This window comes from Microtus oregoni, unplaced genomic scaffold (assembly GCF_018167655.1).
Source record: "Microtus oregoni isolate MIOR12 unplaced genomic scaffold, Mior012 000109F_ref0000275, whole genome shotgun sequence".
NCBI classification, from domain to species: Eukaryota; Metazoa; Chordata; class Mammalia; order Rodentia; family Cricetidae; genus Microtus; species Microtus oregoni.
Window position 1 is genome coordinate 2680682 of NW_024544727.1, and position 20681 is coordinate 2701362.

Below are 20681 nucleotides of genomic sequence, written 5' to 3' on the forward strand. Positions count from 1 at the left end.
CACAGGGCGCGGCGACGGGTTGTTTCAGCACGAGTGTCCTCCTTAATTTGTTCACCCCTTCACTCCCGATCTCCCCGCCACCGTCCCGTCCTCCCGGAATGTGTCTGTCTCTGCGTTCTGACCAAGCGCTCCCAAATGTTGTTTTGTAAATTTCCTGAGTTTAACCAAGACAGGGATGCCCGAAGTGAGACAACCGCGCCCTTCCCTTTCTCGCAGCCGGGCCGACCTCTCTGAATCCCAACCGCCGCGGCCGGCCCAGCTGCTTGACCCCGGTGGCTGAGGACAGAGGACGGTGACAGGCAACGGGGTGCAGCGGCGCATTTAGCGACGCTCCCTGGAGGTGACAGCGGGTGGTGCAGGCGGCGGCGGACTTTGGCGACGCTCCCCGGCGGTGACAGGCGGGGCGGGGCAGCGGCGCGCCGGCCTCATTCCGAGGCGGGCGGGCGGGCGGGCGCGGAGCGCTGCGCGGGCGCGACGGACCGTCCACCGGCCGGGGATGCCGCTCGACGCGTCGTGGTCCTCGGTTCAGTGAGCGCCGCTCGCCGCAGCCATGACGGTAGAGTTCGAGGAATGCATCAAGGACTCGCCGCGCTTTAGGTGTGCTGTGGGCCTGGGATAGGGCACGGTCAGGGATGGGTAGCCGCCTTTGTGCCGGGGGCGGGGAAGGGATGCCCAGCATCGTGACCGGTCCGAGTCCACCTGGACGGAGCAGAAGACCTGGCCTGGATAAACCTGCCGGAGCCGGAGTCGCGGTCCCCAAGCCGCGCAGCTCCGCCTCCGGCCTCGGGGGACCGGAACAAAAGACGCCCCTGTCTGTGCTGATCACCTCCCGCGCGGGGGGTGAGTGCTCGGACTGCCTTGGGCAGCCGTGTACCGCCGGGCATTTGCGTTCAGTGCCACCTCTAGAACTGTCCACTCTCCTTTGTGTTTGTGCTTTCGTATGTCACTAGTACTGAGCTCCCCGTGGGCCCTGTAGTCCAGTTCTGGCTAGGATTGTCTAGAGCCCTGCTTCGCCTGTCCCTGGTTTCTGTCTTGGCCCATATGTCCAGAGCAGTGTATGGGTGCAGCCAGCTGGAGCAATCAGAGCCTGAGATGGACACCCTGGTGAAAGTGAAGAAGGGTGGTATGAGTGACCCGGGCTCCTGGAGGGGTGGGGGTTGTGGGGACGAGGAAGTCAGGCTTAGGTGGGAGGGTATGGACCTTGTTCACTTATGAGTTTGTTTCTTTTATTGTTCCTGGACATACAGTCGTGCACGTCTGTGTGAACCACATGGCCACACAGATATACATCTGTTTCATTGGTTGACATTTGGCAAACAGTAATGGAGTACCTCCTGTGTGTCGTTTGAAATTGTATACCTTCATGAGGTCCCCTACCTCTGTGTGTGCATATATACAGGGGAACATGTTCTGCCACTCTGCCCCTCCTTTGAGGAGGTGCCAGACCATGCACATGGATGTGTAGGTGAGCTGCAACACGGGGTTGGTGCGCTTGATGCATGCACATAGAGGGTGCACACATGTATGTGCGTGTGCCACCTCTCTGTGGATTCACGAACCATGTTTGCCATGCAGCTGTGTGTTTTAACATGGGTGCACATGCCCATGCACATGTGTTCACCGTGTCCATGGAACACACATGTCTGTGTGCCCAGTGCTACTACATGCGTGCATGCATGCATATTTACATATAAATATGTATGTGTGCCTTTGCACATATGTGCTTGACCACATTTGTACATGCAGTTCAGCTCTTTTCAAAACCACCGTGCAAGAGAGTCAACAAGAAACACCTCAAGAGCCTTGGCGCATTAGTTAGCCAAGAGTGTCCGCTGACTGTAGGCAGGGAACTTGAAACAATCTTCATCTCTGCGTTCCTATTTTCTATCCCTGAATGATCGAGTGACTCAGATACCCCACAATTCTGTATTCAGGCCTGATAGGAAGCATGGCCAAGGCCTCAGTGTCAGGCACTTGGCCTCAGCTGAAGCCCCCTGACCCCTTTCTGAGAAGCTCTGGCTCCACTCTGCCTTGTGGAGGGGTTTGGGCCTTAGCAGAAATCCATTCACTTCTGGGCCTTCTCTGCTATAGCCAGCCAGTTGGACTTGTGGGCTGCAGTAGGTGTGGCAGCTGGCTAGGCTTAACATCGCTTCTTTTGGTGCATGTGTAGGGGGTGTTGTGGGAGATGACTTTCTGGACTTTGGTTCTGGTGCCATGGAAACCTGGCTTGGTGGTTTTGGGTGGGCTGTGATTTGATGGATTTGAAGAGTACCTTGTCTACTCTAAGGTGTTACTAAGGTTATAACTTGATCTTTCTGGCCAAGAACCTTTAGGTAGGGCAGGGTGCGCCTGGCAGAAGGATGTGGAAGTGAGGTGAAGCCTAGACCCTAACCTGGAAATGGTGGGAATTTTGTTTTGGGGCTCTTAGCCTAAGATAAGGGCTTATGACAGCAGCCTTAGGAATGTCTCATAGTCCCTGAAGCTGTGGGTGGGGGTGCAGGGGAGCCCCGGAAGAGAAGCCGCCCAGCCTTGGTTGCAAGCCCTGCCCTGGGTGGGGCTTCAAGCGCTGAGTCATGGCTTTGGTGAGGGGGCTCCTCCCCAACCTCCATGCTGAGGAAGTCCCTGGCTGGCCAGACAGGCATAGGGCAGGAGGAGGATGCCTCAGGTCCTTGGCTGAGCAAGGGAGTGCTGAGAGACTCCTAGGACAGAGTGCTGGCTCCCTGAGCCTCTGCTAAGTGCCCACCACGTTCCCACGTCCCTGGGAGTACATATGTCAGCTCCTGGTGCAGCTCCTCCCAGTTCCTGGCTCCCTGGCCAGCTGCAATTCTCCATGCAGCTGTCTGGGCTGTCGGGCCTGCTTGGGGGTGTCCTGAATTGTGCTCTCCTATGCAGATAGTTACATCTGTGTTCTGGGAACTTCTGACTCCCATAGTAGCCAGCCTTCTGGACCAGAGCCTCCTGTAGTGGCCTGTGTTAGGCTCATAGCTAAAGGGCATTTCCCTAAGCAGGGCAGGCCATGGGGTATCCTTTGGAGGCATGCTGCCAACGATTTAATCAGCTGCTGCAGCTCTATTCTTGCCTCTTCTCTGCTTTAGGATTCATGGTGCCTTGTCCCCCAAGAAGGGATGAGGCTGATGGCCAGACCCTTTGAGGGTTCTAATTGAGGCCACACTGAATTATGTCCTGTGTGTTTCTCAAGCCCTTTACTCAGGAGAAACCCTAGAACAGATCTTTCTCCTTATCCTTCTAGAGAGTAGGGCAGAAAGGGGTAAGGAGCTGCAAAACTATATGGCTATATGTCCCCTCTAGTAGCCCACCCCAAGTCAGTGGTCTGTCTAAACCCTTGGCCTGTTATGTTCCCACACAGGCCAGAAGGGCGTAGCTCACCAGCTGAGCTGATTGTTTGAGGTGGGGACTGCTGGGAGCCTGCCCTTATTTCCTTATTTCCTGTTCCCAAGTTGGAGTTTTTTTTTTGGGGGGGGGGGGGTCATGTGACTGGTCCATCTGTCTTTGGCTTCCGGGATTCTCCCTGGCTTCTCCTGGTGATGTCACCATTAACTCCTCCCTCCCCAGGGCATATCTTTTTTATCAGGCTGGATTGGTGGGAATGGGTTCTAAAGAACCTCTCCTGCTGGCTGAACTGAGCTAGATGGAGTCTTGAGGTTGAGGGAGATGGAAGGCCTGTCCCTTGCTGGTTTGAGGAGTTGTCCTTTAGCTGTTGGTTCAGAACCAGCCTTCCTTAGTGTCATTTAGCTGCAGGCCAAAGTGGCCTGGAGCTGGGCCGAAGAAGTGAGGGGACAGACTCTTTTCAGTTGAGGAGGGGCTGGCTATCCAAGTGGTATCCAAGTTCAACTCTGAGCCCCCCAGAGAGGACTGTCATGGGCACCAACATCACAGCTATGCTTGCTTACTATAGGGTGTGTGTGTGTGTGTGTGTGTGTGTGTGTGTGAGAGAGAGAGAGAGAGAGAGAGAGAGAGAGAGAAGCGCATGATAGCCCATGTGATATGGCTAGGTGGCATCAGCCTATCTGGTGGACTCTGGGTAGCTCCAAAGTATTGGACCTGGGTCCCAGTTCTGTCCATCAGGCAGGTGCTTGCCCCTCTCAGTCTCAGTTTCCTGGAGCCCCCTTCTGGCAGCAAAATCCCTGGGGAGACGCAACAGGAGATGAAACTCCAGTTGACCTAACTGCCCAATTCTTGTTGTAGGGCAACCATTGATGAGGTAGAAACTGATGTGGTTGAGATCGAAGCTAAACTGGACAAGGTAAGAAACAGACCTGGTGGTCCATAAAGGGCCCAGCATTATTGGCCCACTTCAAGCCCAGTCTATATATCTGCCTATGTTGGAGATGCCTATTGGTTGGGATACAGCTGCTGTCCTTGCTGTGCCTAGTGTGACTGGGGTAGGGGCCAAGGATAAGGAAGGGAAGGGGAAAAGGAGCAAGCATCACAGCTGGGGAGGCAGGGGCTATGTGCTGCCTGGCCCTCTGACCCTGTGGGGCCATACTCTAGCCCTGTATGCTCTGCTGTGGTTTCTTCAGTCCAGAGCTGAGGCTCAGCGGGCAGCTATGTCTGGATGCTAATGGGCCTGAACTGAATTTTGGCTGCCCATGGCTGGAAGTGTATCCTGTATGGCCTGGCCTTGTGGCCGATCTGAGTGACCAGCTTAGAGAAACTCTCAAGCCCTCATCCTGCCCACTCTGTCCCACTTGCAGCTGGTCAAACTGTGCAGCGGTATGATCGAAGCTGGCAAGGCTTATGTTACCACCAACAGGCTCTTCGTGAGCGGCGTCCGAGACCTGTCCCTGCAGTGCCAGGGTGACACCGTCATTTCGGTGAGGGGCCAAGGTGGGGCTGGGGGAGGGGAGGAAGCCCCCCAAAGGGTGTCTGGATCACGAACACTGGGTGTCTGCACTCTGCTTCGGTACACCTAACCCGTGGGCAGGGAGGAGTCTTTATGGACTTGGAGATGCTACATATACGGCTTAGTATGGCCTCAGCCCCACTGCTCACCTCAGTGTGGTCTTCCCCATGCTTTTCTTCAGGAATGCCTGCAGAGGTTTGGAGACAGCCTACAGGAGATGGTCAACTATCACACGGTGAGCTCCAAGGGGCAGGTGGGGTCTCCGCTTCCATCTGAGTTCACACCTCACTTCTTCTCCTGAAGACCCTACCTAGACCAGAGCAAAGCTGACTGGCTCTCAGGGAGTTGAACTGGTGGCCCTGAGTGAGAAAGGCTATGTTCCGCTCCTTTAATCTAAGGAAATCGTAGCCACTCCAAGTCTATGAGTCACTGCAATGTGAGGGATATTTCCAGGGGAACTGCCCTGTCTTTGGCTGTGGCTAGACTAAATCCTGGGGCAGAGGAGGCAGCACACAGCTCAAACCTGAGGGCAGCAGTGTCTTGAGGTGAGGAAACCTTGGAAGTTTCTTCTCTCTCCAAAGCTGGGCAGAGCTTACCCCTGGCCCTGATCCAACTTATTTCTGGGTGACAGCCTCACTGCCTTCCAGGCAGTAGACTCATAAAGCCCCAGTACTGATGTGAATAGACAAAAAGAACAGGCCAAGTGTCAGTGGAGTCGGGGTAAACCATAGCCTGGGAGTCAGAGTCTCAGACTAAACAGGGGTTCCTACTTGGCCAGACCAGGGAAAGCTCAGACATAAACCAGCTTGGGATGGCTCATCCTTGCAGCTGCTAGTCTGTCTGTCTACCCCTGGCTTGGCTCATCCCTCCTCCCTGTGGGTCAGGGGTATGTATGGAGGGTTACCAGCAGTCAGCTACCACCTTCCCCAGGCCAGGACCTGCTGGAACTCTCTGCTCTGACTGAGTCCTTCTTGCTGATAGCAGTGGGCCTGAAGTAGCCCATGCAGATGGTGAGGGTGGAGTTTAGAGGCCTGCCTGCCATCATATTGACCTCCAGACTGGCGAAGAGCCAGGTGGAAAGATGAGCAGGTGGCTACAGCTGTTACCCCTGGCTCCCAAGAGGCCCCCCTGGTACATGACAAGCTCCGTAGCTAGTGTCCTTTGTAGAGGGCGCTGGGGCCCAGAAAGAGATGGGCAGGGATCCCAGTTCTCACCTGGTAGGGGACTGGACTTTGTCTTTATCCTGTCAGTCAACAGTGACCCTAATAACCCCCACCCTGCCTCCATCCCAGATCCTGTTTGACCAGGCCCAGAGGTCGGTGCGGCAGCAGCTCCACAACTTTGTCAAAGAGTGAGTGACCAGAGCCACCAGCCAAACTCCTAGCCCTATAGCCAAGCGCCATGGTGGATGCTGAATTCCATATTCCATCTTCCGGATAAAATAAGAAGGGCAGCAGGTCCTTGGCCGAGGCTTCAGGCTGTGAGAGGGCTTTGTAGGAGGTTCAGCCTACAGGGGCAAAGGCTAGGAGATGGGGCAGACGGGATAGGGTGGAGGAAGCAGTTTATCCTCGTACCCTAGGCTGACATTTGCCACATGGGTCTGGAGGCAGGGATAAGCTTGGGGTCTAGGCTGTGTCAGGATGTAGAGTAAACTTGTGAAGGTTTGGAGGTCCTAGGTCGGAGAAGAGGGAGGAAAAAATAAGACAGAGTCCCGGATAGGGAGTTAAGAAAAAAGATCCTTCTCAGGAGCCAGTGGGGGTCCCAGGATATCTGAAATTTACTGTGCATTCACTCTCATTCTGACCTCTGATTCTTGGCACCCGTATCGGCTGGCACCTAGGGATGTGCGCAAGTTCAAAGAGACAAAGAAGCAGTTTGACAAAGTGCGGGAGGACATGGAGTTGTCCTTGGTGAGGAATGCCCAAGCTCCAAGGCACCGGCCCCATGAAGTAGAGGAGGCCACAGGTGCCCTCACTCTCACCCGGAAGTGCTTCCGCCACTTGGCGTTGGACTACGTGCTCCAGGTTAGCTGTGGGGCAACAGAGGTGTATCTTCTCCCATGGGTAGGGATGATGTCCTGCAAAGGCCTGGAGGCAGGGTAAGCAGTAGGGGGTGGATGCCTTGACCTTATACAGGAAGCCTCTAGGGATATGAGCAAGGATGATGATTCTTGGTTTCATCCAGATGCGACCTCATATTCAGACAAGGGGAAAGACTGGACCCAGGGGAGGATGGAGCTAATAACATACAGAGACCTAAAAACTACCTGGGGGTCTTAGAACTATAAGCAGTCCAGATAGATGACCATGGGCTTCTGGGCTCTAACACCTCGTCTGCTTGCTCTTCCTCTGGCAGATCAACGTCCTCCAGGCCAAGAAGAAGTTTGAGATCTTAGATTCTGTGAGTGTGTGTGTGGGGAGGTACCCATGGGCAAGGTTTGAACGACGGGATCCGGGCCTCACTTGGGCTCTGCTCTCACCCACAGATGCTGTCTTTTATGCATGCCCAGTACAGTTTCTTCCAGCAGGGATACAGTCTTCTCCACCAGCTGGACCCCTACATGAAGAAGCTGGCAGCCGAGGTGAGCCTACACGAGTGACTTGGGGTCTGAGCTTTCGGGGGGGGCTCCTGGTTCAGGTCTTGGGAAGGGGTCTACTGCCTTCCTGTGATGCCCTCCCCACAGCTGGACCAGCTTGTGATCGACTCTGCCGTTGAGAAGCGTGAGATGGAACGCAAGCATGCTGCCATTCAGCAACGGGTGAGGCACTGCAGCCCTGTCTCCCTGAGCAGGCTGGGATGTCAGTCAAGGGCATTACTCCCTCGTCACCACTCCACAGCTCTGACCTGGGTCTCCAGGAGATACATCCACCAACTCCACCCCTCGTCCCAAGACTGTCCATTTATTACCCAGTAGGCCTTTAACAATTGCTGTCTTAGTCTGCAGCAGAGGGAGGGGCGCCGTCTTTACGCTGGGGAAAGCCCAGCTTACCCAGACTGACCAGCATCTCCCTACAAAGATGTCTGCTGCAGGCTGACTCTCTGATAGACTGAGCCTGATATATGTATGGAAGGGCCAGAGCTGGGACCTGGAACTTCACTCCTTAGAACAGTGGTTCTCAACCTTCCTCGTGTTTATGGCTCACTCTCAACCACAAAGTTATTTTGTTGCTACTTCGTAACTGTAATTTTGCTACTGTTGTAAACTGTAATGTAAATATCTGATAAGCAGGATATACAACCTCCAAAGGGGTAATGACCCACAGATTGAGAACCACTGCCTTAGAGGCTGTGGGTACCCCTATAACTAATCATGGGTTCCTTCTGGAGCCTTTGCTCAACTGCTGGACAGTGGTCCCATCCATCATCCCCCCACCCCCGGGCAGAGATTGGCTGCAGGTGGGATAAAAGAGCCTGGCAGTGTTGGGGAACAGCGTCATCATTCACTGGATCTCCCTTTTTCTTCTCTTTTCCCCTTCCTCCTGCTTGGACCTCAGACACTGCTGCAGGTAAGAGAGTTGCACTCTGGGATAGACTCATGGAGCTATTCAGATGCTCTCTTTCTGGGGTCTTTTAACACTGAGTACACCTCCCCATCTCAGTGCTCCTGCTGCCCTTTGGGAGGAGCCTGTAGGCCAGCTAGTTGGTAGCACCAGCAAGATGAATCTGGCCAGTCCTCCTACAGGAGTGGTGGCAGTGTGTCTTCCTTCCCCTGCTCAGGCCGAGAGCAGGTGGTAAGGCCTTCTTCCCTCTACTGGCCTGGCCTGGCAGACAGCAGGACACACAGGACACCCAAGGCTCTCTACTGGCCTGGCCTGGCAGACAGCAGGACACACAGGACACCCAAGGCTCTCTGGCTTCTGAATGGAGCTCTGTCAGGCAGCTGGAGAAGGCCCAGCTGGCGAAGTGCATGAAACACTCAGGATGGGGTTGGGGGTAGACAGGGAGTGCAGTTTCCTTCCTGATCATAGCCTGCTTGTTTCTGCAAGCCTAGTCGTGGGGGCCGGAGTACTCGGGACCAGCTGTGAACACAAGGGATCTTCCCATAGGGTCTTTAGACAAAGGGCCTTGCTTGGTCAGGAAATTGTGGCGGGCAGAGGTTCCCCAAGCATGTGCCTCACCTTAGCTTTACTTTGGGGGATGCCTGAGAGGGGGTGAGACCCTTCAAGGATGGGCACTGCCCGAGGGCCAGCTCTACCCTTAGGACTTTTCCTACGATGAGCCAAAAGTGGAGTTTGATGTGGATGCACCAAGTGGCGTGGTAATGGAGGGCTACCTCTTTAAGAGAGCCAGCAATGCCTTCAAGACGTGGAACCGGTAAGGACCCCTCTCAGGCAGGGCTGAGGGTGGAGTAGCCATGGAGCTAGCTCTGCCTAACCGCTTGTCTCCCCTTTTTCTTCACCTAGACGATGGTTCTCCATTCAGAACAGCCAGCTGGTCTACCAGAAGAAACTCAAGGTGTGTTGGGGGACAGGGCCACCCTTGGCCAGACTCCTTCCCATCTAGACTATGGGTTGGGCTCCTTAGTGGATGTTGGCACAGGGCTGAGGACCCAGATAGGCACCAAAGTGCAAAAGATCAGGGGAGCAGGGAGTTAGAAACACACTGCTTGAGTCTAAGATAAAGGAGAAGGTGGACATGAGAGTAGTAAGCTTGTACCGCCGACAGGATGCGCTGACTGTGGTGGTTGACGACCTGCGTCTTTGCTCCGTGAAGCCGTGTGAGGACATTGAGCGGAGGTTCTGCTTTGAAGTTGTGTCGCCTACCAAGTGAGGAAGCCCAGTCCCGGGAAGGGTTGGGGAAAGCCCTGCTTACCCAGGCTGACCAGCTTCTCCCTGTAGGAGCTGTATGCTACAGGCTGACTCTGAGAAGCTGAGACAGGCTTGGGTTCAAGCTGTGCAGGCCAGCATTGCCTCTGCCTACCGGGAAAGTCCAGACAGCTGCTATAGTGAGGTGCGCTGCTTCTCTCCTCCCACCTGTGCCTATCTGTGTGTCCCCAGAACAGTCCTGTAGGCTACGTTCATGCCTGTGCAGCTAGTGTGTGCATGTGTGCATGTGCAGTGTTTGCACGTGTACACGCATGCAGAATTGTGTTTGAGGGGCCCCAGTCTATGCTGACTCTTCTTAACTGGGGTTCTTCTGGGGAGTTGAGACAAGCTCCTGAAGGGCTGAGTGGCTCCTCCCACCATTCACCAGAGGCTGGACCGCACAGCATCACCGTCAACAAGCAGCATTGATTCCACCACGGACTCTCGGGAACGTGGAGTCAAGGGCGAGAGCGTGCTACAGCGTGTTCAGAGCGTGGCTGGCAACAGCCAGTGTGGCGACTGTGGCCAGCCAGACCCTCGCTGGGCCAGCATCAACCTGGGTGTGCTGCTCTGTATTGAGTGCTCCGGCATCCACAGGTAGTCCTTCTCGACTCTGGCTAGACAGGGCTGACTGAGGTTCTGGATAGTCATGCCTCTGTCCATCTCTATCCCTTTCTTTCCAGGAGCTTGGGTGTTCACTGCTCTAAGGTACGGTCCCTGACACTGGATTCCTGGGAGCCAGAGCTGTTAAAGGTACGTGAAAGGGCTCCTGAAGATGAAGCCCACTGGAGCCCTAGAGAGGCAGGGGTGGGATCTAGGTCTTTGAACTTGGACTAACATCCACATACACTGCATCCCACAGCTGATGTGTGAGCTTGGAAATAGTACCATGAACCAGATCTATGAGGCCCAGTGTGAGGGCCCAGGCATTAGAAAACCCACAGCCAGCAGTTCCAGGTAAGGTAGGGACAGCCAGCTCGGCCATGGGAGCCCCAGCCTATGGATGCTGTCTCATGTTCACCTCTGGTCCAGACAGGACAAAGAGGCATGGATTAAGGACAAATATGTTGAAAAGAAGTTTCTGAGGAAGCTGACCTCTGCACCAACCCGAGAAGCCCCAAGACGCTGGAGGGCACAGAAGTGCCAGCGCCCTCAAAGCTCCCCCCACGCCCCTACTACCCGCCGCAAGGTCCGGCTTGAGCCTGTCCTGCCCTCCATCGCTGCTTTGTCCTCAGGTGGGAGGGCTGCCAGCAGCTGCACCTGAGCTCGTGTACTTGGGCAGGTTTGGGAACAGGCTCGATGCAGCCCTGGGAGGAGCCACCAACCCTCTATTACAGTGGGGTTGGGTAGGCTGGAGGCAGGGCTTTATAGGAGCACCTCGGAGCTCCGACTGACTCTAAATAACCCGAGGCCTTCCCATCCCAGGTCTCTGTTTCTCCATCTGAACATGTGCCTTGTTTCCTGCAGCTGGCACTGTGGAGCGCAAGTTCCGCCGAGACTCCCTCTTCTGCCCAGATGAGCTGGACTCCCTCTTCTCCTACTTTGATGCAGGGGCTGCTGGGGCTGGTCCACGCAGTGAGTGCTGGGACAGATTCCCTTCCCATGTTCTCTGTGTCCCTCAAGAGCCACACCCCAGTTGAGGCTCCTCTGGAGTGTGGACAATGTGGATGATACCTGCTTAAGAACCTGAAGAAGAAACTGGGACAGGGTGGTGATGCCACAGAAGGGTTAAGACTGGAAAAATATCCAAAGGGTCTGGAGAGCAGTTCTCAACCTGTGGGTCTTTTTTTTTTTTTTTAAAGATTTATTTATTTATTATGTATACAACACTCTGCCTACATGTAAGCCAGAGGAGGGCGCCAGATCTCATTACAGATGGTTGTGAGCCACCATGTGGTTGCTGGGAATTGAACTCAGGTCCTCTGGAAGAGCAGCTAGTGCTCTTAACCACTGAGCCATCTCTCCAGCCCCCGCAAAAAAGTGGGTCTTGACCCCTTTTTGGGGTTGCATATCAGATATCCTGCATATAAGATATTTACATTACAATGCATAACAGTAGCAAAATTACAATTATGAAATAGCAACAAGATAATTCTATGGTTGGGGATCCCTACAATATGAGGAATTGTATTAAAGGGTTGCAACATTAGGAAAGTTGAGAACCATTGGGCTGGAGTTATCTTGACCACCAACCTAGGCCTGAGAACACAACTGACAAGAGTACCATGTGGAAGCCAGGAATGATGCTTTATACCTATAATCCTAGCACGCACAGACAGAGGCAGGAGGATTGTAATGCATTCAAGGCCATCCTATGCTACATAGTGAGTTCAAGGTCAGCCTGGGTACGTTTGTAAGACTCAGGAAAAATAGTGTGAAGTGTGGGGTCTATGCACACAGATGTGAATGAAGGTAGGGAACAATTGTGTCCCTGCACGAATGAGATTGAATGATGACAGCAGATGGCGCTGTAGTACTGGCTGTAAGCCAGGCTCTCGGGCTCCTTCCTTTGCTGCCCGATCTGTGACTTCAGGGTGAAGACCTTAAAGCCTAGAGTGTTGGGAGGGGGCACTCGGGGTTGTACTGGACATAGAGGGCTCCCCCTGTCCCTCTGAGCTATTGTTTGGTTTCCTTTCCTTTCAGCCTGGGCAATATCCCCTGGTGTTCCCTAGTAAGGGCTAGTCCTCCTGAAGGGGAGAATCCACTGAAGGGCGGGTCGGGCTCCAGCTTTCTTCCCGTGTTCTGGGACCCCCCCAGTGCTAAAGATTCCCTTCCTGTGGTCCTGCAGGTCTAAGCAGTGACAGTGGTCTTGGAGGCAGCTCTGATGGCAGTTCAGATGTCCTGGCCTTCGGCACAGGTTCTGTGGTGGACAGTGTCACCGAGGAAGGTAGGGGTGTGTCTCCCTGCCTCCACATAGCCCATCATCCTAGCACCTTTGAGAGTCTCAGCTCCCTATCCTGTGCCCTCCCGCAGAGGGTGCTGAGTCTGAGGAGTCCAACAGTGAGGCAGATGGAGACTCGGAGGCCTGGAGCCTGGCAGATGTGCGTGAACTGCACCCTGGGCTACTGGCACACCAAGCAGCACGGACTCGCGATCTCCCTGCACTGGCTGCAGCACTGGCCCACGGAGCTGAAGTCAACTGGGCTGATGCAGCAGATGAGGGCAAGACGCCACTGGTACAAGCTGTGTTAGGGGTGAGCACAGGCGGGCGTCTGCACACAAGACTGCATGCCTACACGTGCATTCTGTTGTTCTAGAGACAGGCTTGGTCCTGTTTTGGGGGTGCTCATGGCAGGAGGTCACACTGACCTGGATTTCCCTGGATCCCTAGGGTTCCTTGATTGTCTGCGAGTTCCTTCTGCAAAACGGGGCTGATGTGAACCAAAGAGACAGCCTTGGTCGGGCACCCTTGCACCATGCTACACTCTTGGGCCGCACTGGGTGAGTTCCATGGGTCTCTCTCGTGCTACCAGTATCCCCTCGCCTTGGGGCCTTCTCAATAAGCTCCTCTACCCTCAGCCAGGTCTGTCTATTCCTGAAGCGGGGGGCTGACCAGCATGCCCTGGACCAGGAGCAGCAGGATCCGCTGACCATCGCAATTCAAGCGGCGAACGCTGACATTGTCACACTGTGAGTCGGGCAGGGTCCTGGGGATGTAGTCACTGTCAAAGGGACACCGACTACGTGGGGACAGAGTCACCTCACACTGTTCCCCACCCCTAGACTCCGCCTGGCCCGCATGGCTGAGGAGATGAGAGAAGCTGAGGCGGCCCCTGGCCAGCCAGGCCCCCTGCCAGGAAGCAGTCCTACCGAGCTGCAGTACCGCAGGTGCATCCAGGAGTTCATTGGCCTCCACTTGGAGGAAAGCTAGGGCCTGGCAGGCCGGGCAGCTGAGGGACCCCTACTTTGACCCCAGCCTACCCGGCCCAGAAGTCCTGCATGTCCCTGAAGACCCTAGCCCCTCATCTAGCCACAGCCCTGCCTGTGACAACTGTGGGCCCATCCCTACAGCCCTTGGCATTTCTGGAGTCCCCACTTTCCTGCTCGTCCCTCCTTCTGGCAACTTTAATGCTCAGCCAGAGGACAGGGACCCAAGCACTGAATTTTTTGAAGCCCCACTTTTGGGGGATGGGGTGCTGCATCATCTGTTGCCCCTCATCTCACCTGGGGAACCTCTGTCTTCAGGTGGTCCTTTCTTCAGGGGTCTGGGCTGTCCATGGGACAAACCACTCTTGAGGTCCACGTCACCTTATACCCCTCTGCCCTCAGGGCCTAGTTCACCTTGTGCCCCTATGTTTACTGCCCCAGAACACTGACCTGCTAGCTAGGTCCTTCCTATATACCCCCAGAGCCCTCCCTCCAGCCTGGGGCTGGTGGCTGGCCACCAGCACCTTCCCTGGCAGGAGTTGGCAGCCCACCCAGGGAATCAACCTGAGTACCTCGCTCAGTGACCCCAGCATCCAGGTCGGGCTTTGACGGTGCTGGGAGGTGGAACTTTGGCCCAGGCCTTCCACCCAGGCTGGACGCAGGCGTCCCAAGGCCACGTGGCTGGCCACTTGGGTCCTGGTGCCTGAGGGCCTAACTCCATCCCTGCCTTCTCCAGAGGCACTGTCTGGTTTACCTGGGCCAGAGCCCATGCCTAACTAAAGCAACTGGCACTTTCCACCGTGTGCCCAATGTCCTTTGTTACTGACTGAGAGGATTTTCTACAGCGACCTCATTCTGACTTTGTCTGCGTCTTTTTTTCTGTGGACTCTCAAGGACCATCCTGATCCCAGCTCTTCCTGCGGCTGGAGAGGCCCACATAGATGTCCCCTGCCCCGCCCCCAAGCTTCAGTCCTTGGGCTGGGCCTCTGATAAGTCCAGTGGTCCCTTCTTTGGGGGGCCCACCAATGCCTTCAATTTCCTTTTCTCTGGAGGAGTTCCAGGATAGAGGCTGGGCCCTTCTGCATACTATGGAGCCCTTGGCTAGGTCACTATGCAAATACTGCCCTGGGAGCATCCATGGGCAGTAAGGTAGGCACTGGATCAGGGCCTCTGACTCCCTTGCTTGATGGCTGCGGCCCTAAAGAGCAGAATCGGCTTCTTCCTCCTGCTTGAGCTCTGCCCACCACCTACCCTGCCACCTCCGGGCTGGCAGGATCCCACTTCCTTCCTGCTCTGATCACTCTCACTTAATAAACCTCTGCCGCTTGCATCCACTGCCTGCTCATTGCTGTATCAAGCCTTGCTTGGCTCTTTCTCAGCTGAAGGTTTGTCTGGGAGCAGCCTGAAGCGGAGTCCCAACGTTGCCCCTTCCCAAGAGGATATAACCCAGCCACCAGGGGCCTGGTGCTTTGGGAAAAACTGACACCTGACATCCTTAGCCCCTGTTCTCTGGCCTCTCCTCTCTGTCCTTCTCTGAATTAGACTGTGTCCCCGATCTGCCCCCAGTGTCCCTCACTGCAGTGTGTTTGCTGTGCTCCGTTTCAAGGCGGCATTGAGTTGGACTCTGAGGTTTGCAGCTCACTCTGACGTAGGTGACTGGGGAGACACATCTATGCATAAGACAGTAGAGGGAACGGCTGACATTACTGTAGAGCAGTCCAAGGTCAGTGGGTGTCTTGGTTTGGATTTACCTTTATTCCTGCTTACCTATAGGCTACCTTAAAACCAGTACAGGCTCTGTCTGATATGCGTATATACATATATACACACACATTCATATACACATGTGTATGTATGTGTGTATATATGTATGTATATAGACATGTGTCAGAAACACGCACAGACAAATGTGACAACCAAATAGATTCCACTGTGTAGAAGTACCTCTACACTCATGCCCATATCCAGAGTCCAGGAGTCTAGAGAGGGGATACTACTCAGCCATGTCTTGGGATCCCCTTCAACCCAATAGGCCACTGTCTGGTGGGATAGGTGGGTAAAGAGTCCCTGGTGTGTTGGATATACTTGGTTTATGCATGGGTCAGATGGTACTGCTTTCTGGATCCTCAAATGGCTAGTCTGGTACACTCTGGGCAACTAGGGAGCTCACTGCTACTACAGCTCCCAACATTAGACCGAGGGATCAGATAGCTCTGTTGGGGTTACTTCAGTTGTCAAGATCTCAAGATAGTGCCAGGGATGGTGGTGCATGCCTTTAATCCCAGAACTTGGGGGGCAGAGGTAGGGGAATCTCGGAGTTTGAGGCCAGTCTGGTCTACATATCTCATTCCAGGACTACACAGAGAAACTCTGTCTCAAAAATCAAACAGGCAGCGGTGGCACATGCCTTTAATCCTAGCACTTGGGAGGCAGAGGCAGGTGGATCTAGGGTTCGAGGCCAGCTTGGTCTATACGGAGGAGCAAGTATCAGGATAGCCAGGGCTACAGAGAAATTGTCTCTCGAAAAACAAACAAAATCTCAAGGGCCTGGAATTTAGCCGAATTCTTACACTGAAACTTCCCCCAAAGACCCTGAGAGCATCTCTGTGGGGTTATCTCCTTCTGGGCCTCTGGCATCATCCCCTGAAGCTTGGGGTGGAGGTCTCTGGCTGGCCTCTGATATGGTGTGGGACTGCCTGAAGCAGTATTGACTCCCAGCTAGGACAGGTTCCCCCAGCAGAGCCAATGAAAACCCAGTAGCAGCCGGGCAAGGGCAGTGACATCCAGTAGCAGCTCCAGCAGGGACAAGACAGATACGCTGAACCACAGTCTCCAGAGGCTGCCCATGGCACAACGGCTGTGGAACCTATGGGCAGATGGGCAGTAAGTCCAGCAGGACCTCCTGTATCCCACCTATACACAGGAATGTGGAGCGGACTGCCTCTACCCAGCCCTCGTCCTGTGTCTCTCTAACCATTCAGAGTATACTGTTGCTTCATCCACAATATGGTATTTAAGCTCCTGATAGAGAATGTTCACCTTGGCCACACTGCTTCAAGGGTAGCAGAGGTATAAGGAGGTTGGCAGAAGAGAGGCAGGATGTGTCCCTGGGGGGTGCACCCACCTCCGGCTCTTGCTCTAGCCTTAGCTCCATGGGTCTCTTACTCTCTGAGCACAGCACAGCACAGCACAGGGACTTGCAGAGCTACACGCTCCCTGCTTCAGCACCAGCCCCACATGCTCCGTGAGACTCACAGTGGACTTGGCTGAAGGTTACCTGGAGGTTCCTGCAAAGAATCTGTACAAAGACACCACAGGGCAGGGCACCCTGACTTCTCTTAGGACTGGAAAGGGAGGGGACCAGTGGCCATCCTGTAGGGCTTTGGCGAACTAATGCCTAACTCCCAATCCCATTATCCTCTCCGGCCTGCAAGGCCCAGGGCAGTGGGAAATACAAGAAAACCAGTGGGTTGTGTTTCCAGGTCCTGGTAGGCTGGGTAGGAGCAGTGACCTGAGGGGTTGTTAAGAGAGGGCCCATTAGGAGTCACTGCCTCAGAGACCTCCAGCAATCCCAAAGGAGATGACAGGCTCACCCCAGGCTGGGTGTCATTTGTGGCTGCAGAGCTGGGCTCTAGCTGGAGCAGATCTCCATCACAAGCTGCTGAAGCAGGCCACCAGGCATGCCTGAAGAGACAGCAAGGCCTTAAGCTGTGGGCCCTACCCACACACGGTTCAGGGACTCTCTTTGCCACCCATTCACCTGCATGAGGTCTGGGGTGTTATACAGCAGTTCAGTATCTATGCCCTAAGCACCATCCATGCAGAGGCCAAAGGGACTTCCAAGCCAAGGCACCTTGTCTTGGGGAAAAGGGGCTTCAATTCTGCTCACTGCATCTTGAGGCCCTGCCTTACCCCAGTGCCTGGGTTGCACAGGAAGCCCAATAACCTTGCTTACCTCTCAAATTCCAATGGTATTCTGTGTCCCTGGTCAGAAACCGAAGCCACTGCATTCTAGAAGGGTGCGTGTAGTTGTGAACCATGTCCTTGATTCCAGTCTCCAAGGTCTGAAATCCTTCCAAGAAGGAGATGATCTTGCCTTTTATCCCCGAGGACTAGGCTAATCCCTGGGGAAGCCAAGAAAGAGATGTTGAGGACACCTGCCCAACTCTATATTTACGTCCAGATGTCTGCTGAGGATTAGCACTCAACATTTATGGTGGCAGGGGCCCTGCAGCCCAGCACCCTGTACCTGTGGTACAGCACCCTGTACCTGTGGTACAGCAGTTACCACAGGTCTGGTGGTGGGACTTTCTACCCTGGCATGTGTGCCCTGAGGGGCCATGGCCTGTGAGTTGTGCAATGAGTTGTCTGTAGCCAGCCTTGGACAGCTAACTCCTGACCCCAGGATAAGGCCACTCTGCTGATGGGATAGAGGGGGGCAGCCTACCAATCATTCCCTGCTTACCCATCGCAGCCATCCTCACTGTCACAGTGACAGGACAAGACAAAGTGGTCACCAGGTCACTCCCAGGCAGAGGGGAATAGGACCGAGATGTCCGTGTAGTAGAAATGATACCATTCCTGAGCAGCCGGTATACCTGAGGAACAGGCCCAGTAGACGCAGTCGTCACTGATACTATCACACCGAGGGTACACAGGGTTAGGTCAGACACGGCCCACTGTTTCTCCTTGCTAGAAAAGCCTGCTGAAGCACAGCAGCATGCCAGCACCCTCACCTCCTTGACTCCCAGCCCTCACTAAGGTTGAATTTGTGAGAGCATCAATGTTCTCCCAGGCAAATGCATCACGTACTTTCAGATGTTGGGGCATGGCATTTGTTCTGGAGGCAGGGTAGATCATTGTAGGGTTCCCCATGACATGGATCAGGGTAATCCAGCACTATGTGACTTCAGTGTCCCTGTGTGTCCAATGAAGACAGAAGTCTGTTCCCCTTCTAAAAAGAGAGAATTTTTTTAGAAGCTGGACCCGTTGACTCTCATAACTTCAGAGTTGAGGTCAAGTCCCCAGCCTGGCAGTTTCTAGGGTCACATGTCCTCATGACAGGCTCATAGCCACTCCTTACCTGGAATTCTACTTGGCCCTTCTTCCTGAGGTGCCCTACAACCGAGCTTACGACTGACCTATAAAGTTCCCTTTTACCTCATAAGCCTGGGCTCCTAGTAGTGTCTGGTTGTTCCTTTAGCAGTGACACTGAGAGATCTGAGAAGTCCTGACTAGGTACAGGGATTAGGAGAAATTACATCATGAGGTATCATCTGAGACCAAACCCAGGAAGATATCCCAGGCTGAAATAAATGTTAGGGAGCCCATACCCAAGACTGACAATACCCAGACCTCCACCAGTGTGGGCTCATGTCGCATAGAGTGACAGATGGGGAGAGTTAGCACTCAGAGTGCATGGGCACTGCCATGGTGACTTTAATAGAAGCACAAGCTGCCAGCAGAGCACCCCCAGGGCACTCAGGAGTGGCATCCCCCAGGATACTGACTTAATTAGGTTCTGGCAGGAACAGACCAGGCAGATAGTACTGTGGGCAGTGACATCCCACACCTAAGCAGTGTTCCTTGGGAGGAGTGGGAATGGACATTCAGTAGCAGGAGAAGAGCCTGGGTTAAGTTGTCTGAACTAGAGTAACTCATATCTCCCAGTATTTCTGGGGCTGGAAAAAGGAAGAAAGGAAGGCAGATAGATAGATAGATAGATAGATAGATAGGAAAGGAGGGAGGGAGGGAGGGAGGGAGAGAGGGAGGGAGGGAGGGAGGGAGGGAGGGAGGGGGGGGGGAAGAATGAAGGAACACTGACTGGCCTCTAATTCAGCCCCTTTCCACGCCTACCTGGGAAAGCCTGAAGGAACAGCTAATGTTCTGGCACCATGAAGTTCAGCTTCATGTTTTACACTTGATCTGGGCCTCAGAGTATGTGTCTTTCCTTCTTCTTGGCCTGTCCCACACTCGCTTCCCTAGGTGCTCCTGGTCCTGTGAAGGGGAGGCAGGCTGGGGTAGCATAAGAATGTCCCCTCTTATTGATCAACAAGAGGCCCCTGTGGTCACTATTCACTAACTACTTTTTGAGAGATACCGAAAGGGGTTGGAGAGATGACTCGGGTGATTGAGAGCACTAGGTAGTCACGCTACCCTGGTAGGTATGTTAGTGCTTCCAACAAGAACAAGCGGGTCGGAGAATGGCTATGGCCCAAACTCCGGCTGTTGTTTGCATTCGAATTATTTTAGGGTTACTATGACTGTAATGAAACACCAGGAAAAAAAGCAATTTGGTGAGGAAAGGTGTCCTAGTTAGAGTTTTTATTGCTGTGATGAGACACCATGACCACAGTAATGGCGGTATGCAGGCAGACGTGGTGCTGGAGAAGGAGCCAAGAATTCTACATCTGGATTGGCAGGCAGCAGGAAGAGAGAGAGACAGAGACAGAGACAGAAACAGAGAGACAGACAGAAAGACACTGGGTCTGGCTTGAACATTTGAAAACCCAAAGTCCACCCCCAGTGACACACTTTTTCCAACTAAGTCACATCTACCCCAACAAGGACACACCTCCTAATAGTGCCACTCCCTAGTGACCAATCATTCAAATATATGAACCTATGGGGTCATTGCTATTCAAACCACAACTAGAGGATTTATTTGGTATACACTTCCACATCACTGTTCATCACTGAAGGAAGTCAGGGCAGGAACTCAAACTGGACAGGAACCTGGAGGCAGGAGCTGATGCAGAGGCCACAGAGGATTCTGCTTACTGCTTTGCTCCTTACGGCTTACTCAGCTTTCTCTTTCTTTGTTCAGATAAGGTTTCTCTGTGTAACACTGGCTGTCTTGGACCTCACTCTGTAGGCTGGCCTGGAACTCAGATCTACCTGCGCCTCTGCCTCCCAAGTGCTGGGATTAAAGGCAATCATCACTCTGCCCAGCATCTTTCTTATAGAACCGAGGACCACCAGCCCAGGGGTGACCCCACCCACAATGGCCTAGGCCCTCCCACATCACTCACAAATTAAGAAAATGCATGACAGGCTTGTCTACAAAACAACAAAAGTGGCTTAAATTACCTTGATTAGGGACCACAGAACCTTGGGGAAGGAAGAGGCAGTCTGTGCTGATGTGC

At 54.0% G+C, this 20681-nt stretch overlaps 1 protein-coding gene and 1 pseudogene across 1 annotated transcript; one reads left to right on the top strand and one right to left on the bottom strand.

Moving 5' to 3' along the window:
• Positions 1 to 19: 19 nt before the first annotated feature.
• Positions 20 to 14866, top strand: LOC121443592 (arf-GAP with coiled-coil, ANK repeat and PH domain-containing protein 3). The gene is made up of 24 exons (XM_041645409.1): positions 20 to 597; positions 4207 to 4264; positions 4716 to 4835; positions 5046 to 5099; positions 6157 to 6215; positions 6705 to 6888; positions 7220 to 7264; positions 7350 to 7445; positions 7548 to 7622; positions 8359 to 8370; positions 9066 to 9178; positions 9268 to 9319; positions 9530 to 9630; positions 9703 to 9814; positions 10058 to 10266; positions 10353 to 10422; positions 10532 to 10626; positions 10702 to 10904; positions 11137 to 11244; positions 12458 to 12556; positions 12643 to 12863; positions 13001 to 13110; positions 13189 to 13299; positions 13393 to 14866. Exons 1-24 carry the CDS (start codon positions 551 to 553, stop codon positions 13538 to 13540), a joined length of 2502 nt encoding a protein of 833 aa, XP_041501343.1. The 5' UTR covers positions 20 to 550; the 3' UTR covers positions 13541 to 14866.
• A 1134-nt stretch (positions 14867 to 16000) lies between these two features.
• On the bottom strand, positions 16001 to 18968 carry LOC121443539 (annotated as a pseudogene).
• Between the last annotated feature and the right edge of the window lie 1713 nt (positions 18969 to 20681).

Bases quoted from the DNA above. Each gene is read 5' to 3' on its own strand.
- LOC121443592 (XM_041645409.1), top strand. From the start codon at position 551: ATGACGGTAGAGTTCGAGGAATGCATCAAGGACTCGCCGCGCTTTAG. The intron at 6,889-7,219 runs GTTAGCTGTGGG...TTCCTCTGGCAG, and splicing joins CGTTGGACTACGTGCTCCAG to ATCAACGTCCTCCAGGCCAA. The intron at 10,423-10,531 runs GTACGTGAAAGG...TGCATCCCACAG, and splicing joins GGGAGCCAGAGCTGTTAAAG to CTGATGTGTGAGCTTGGAAA.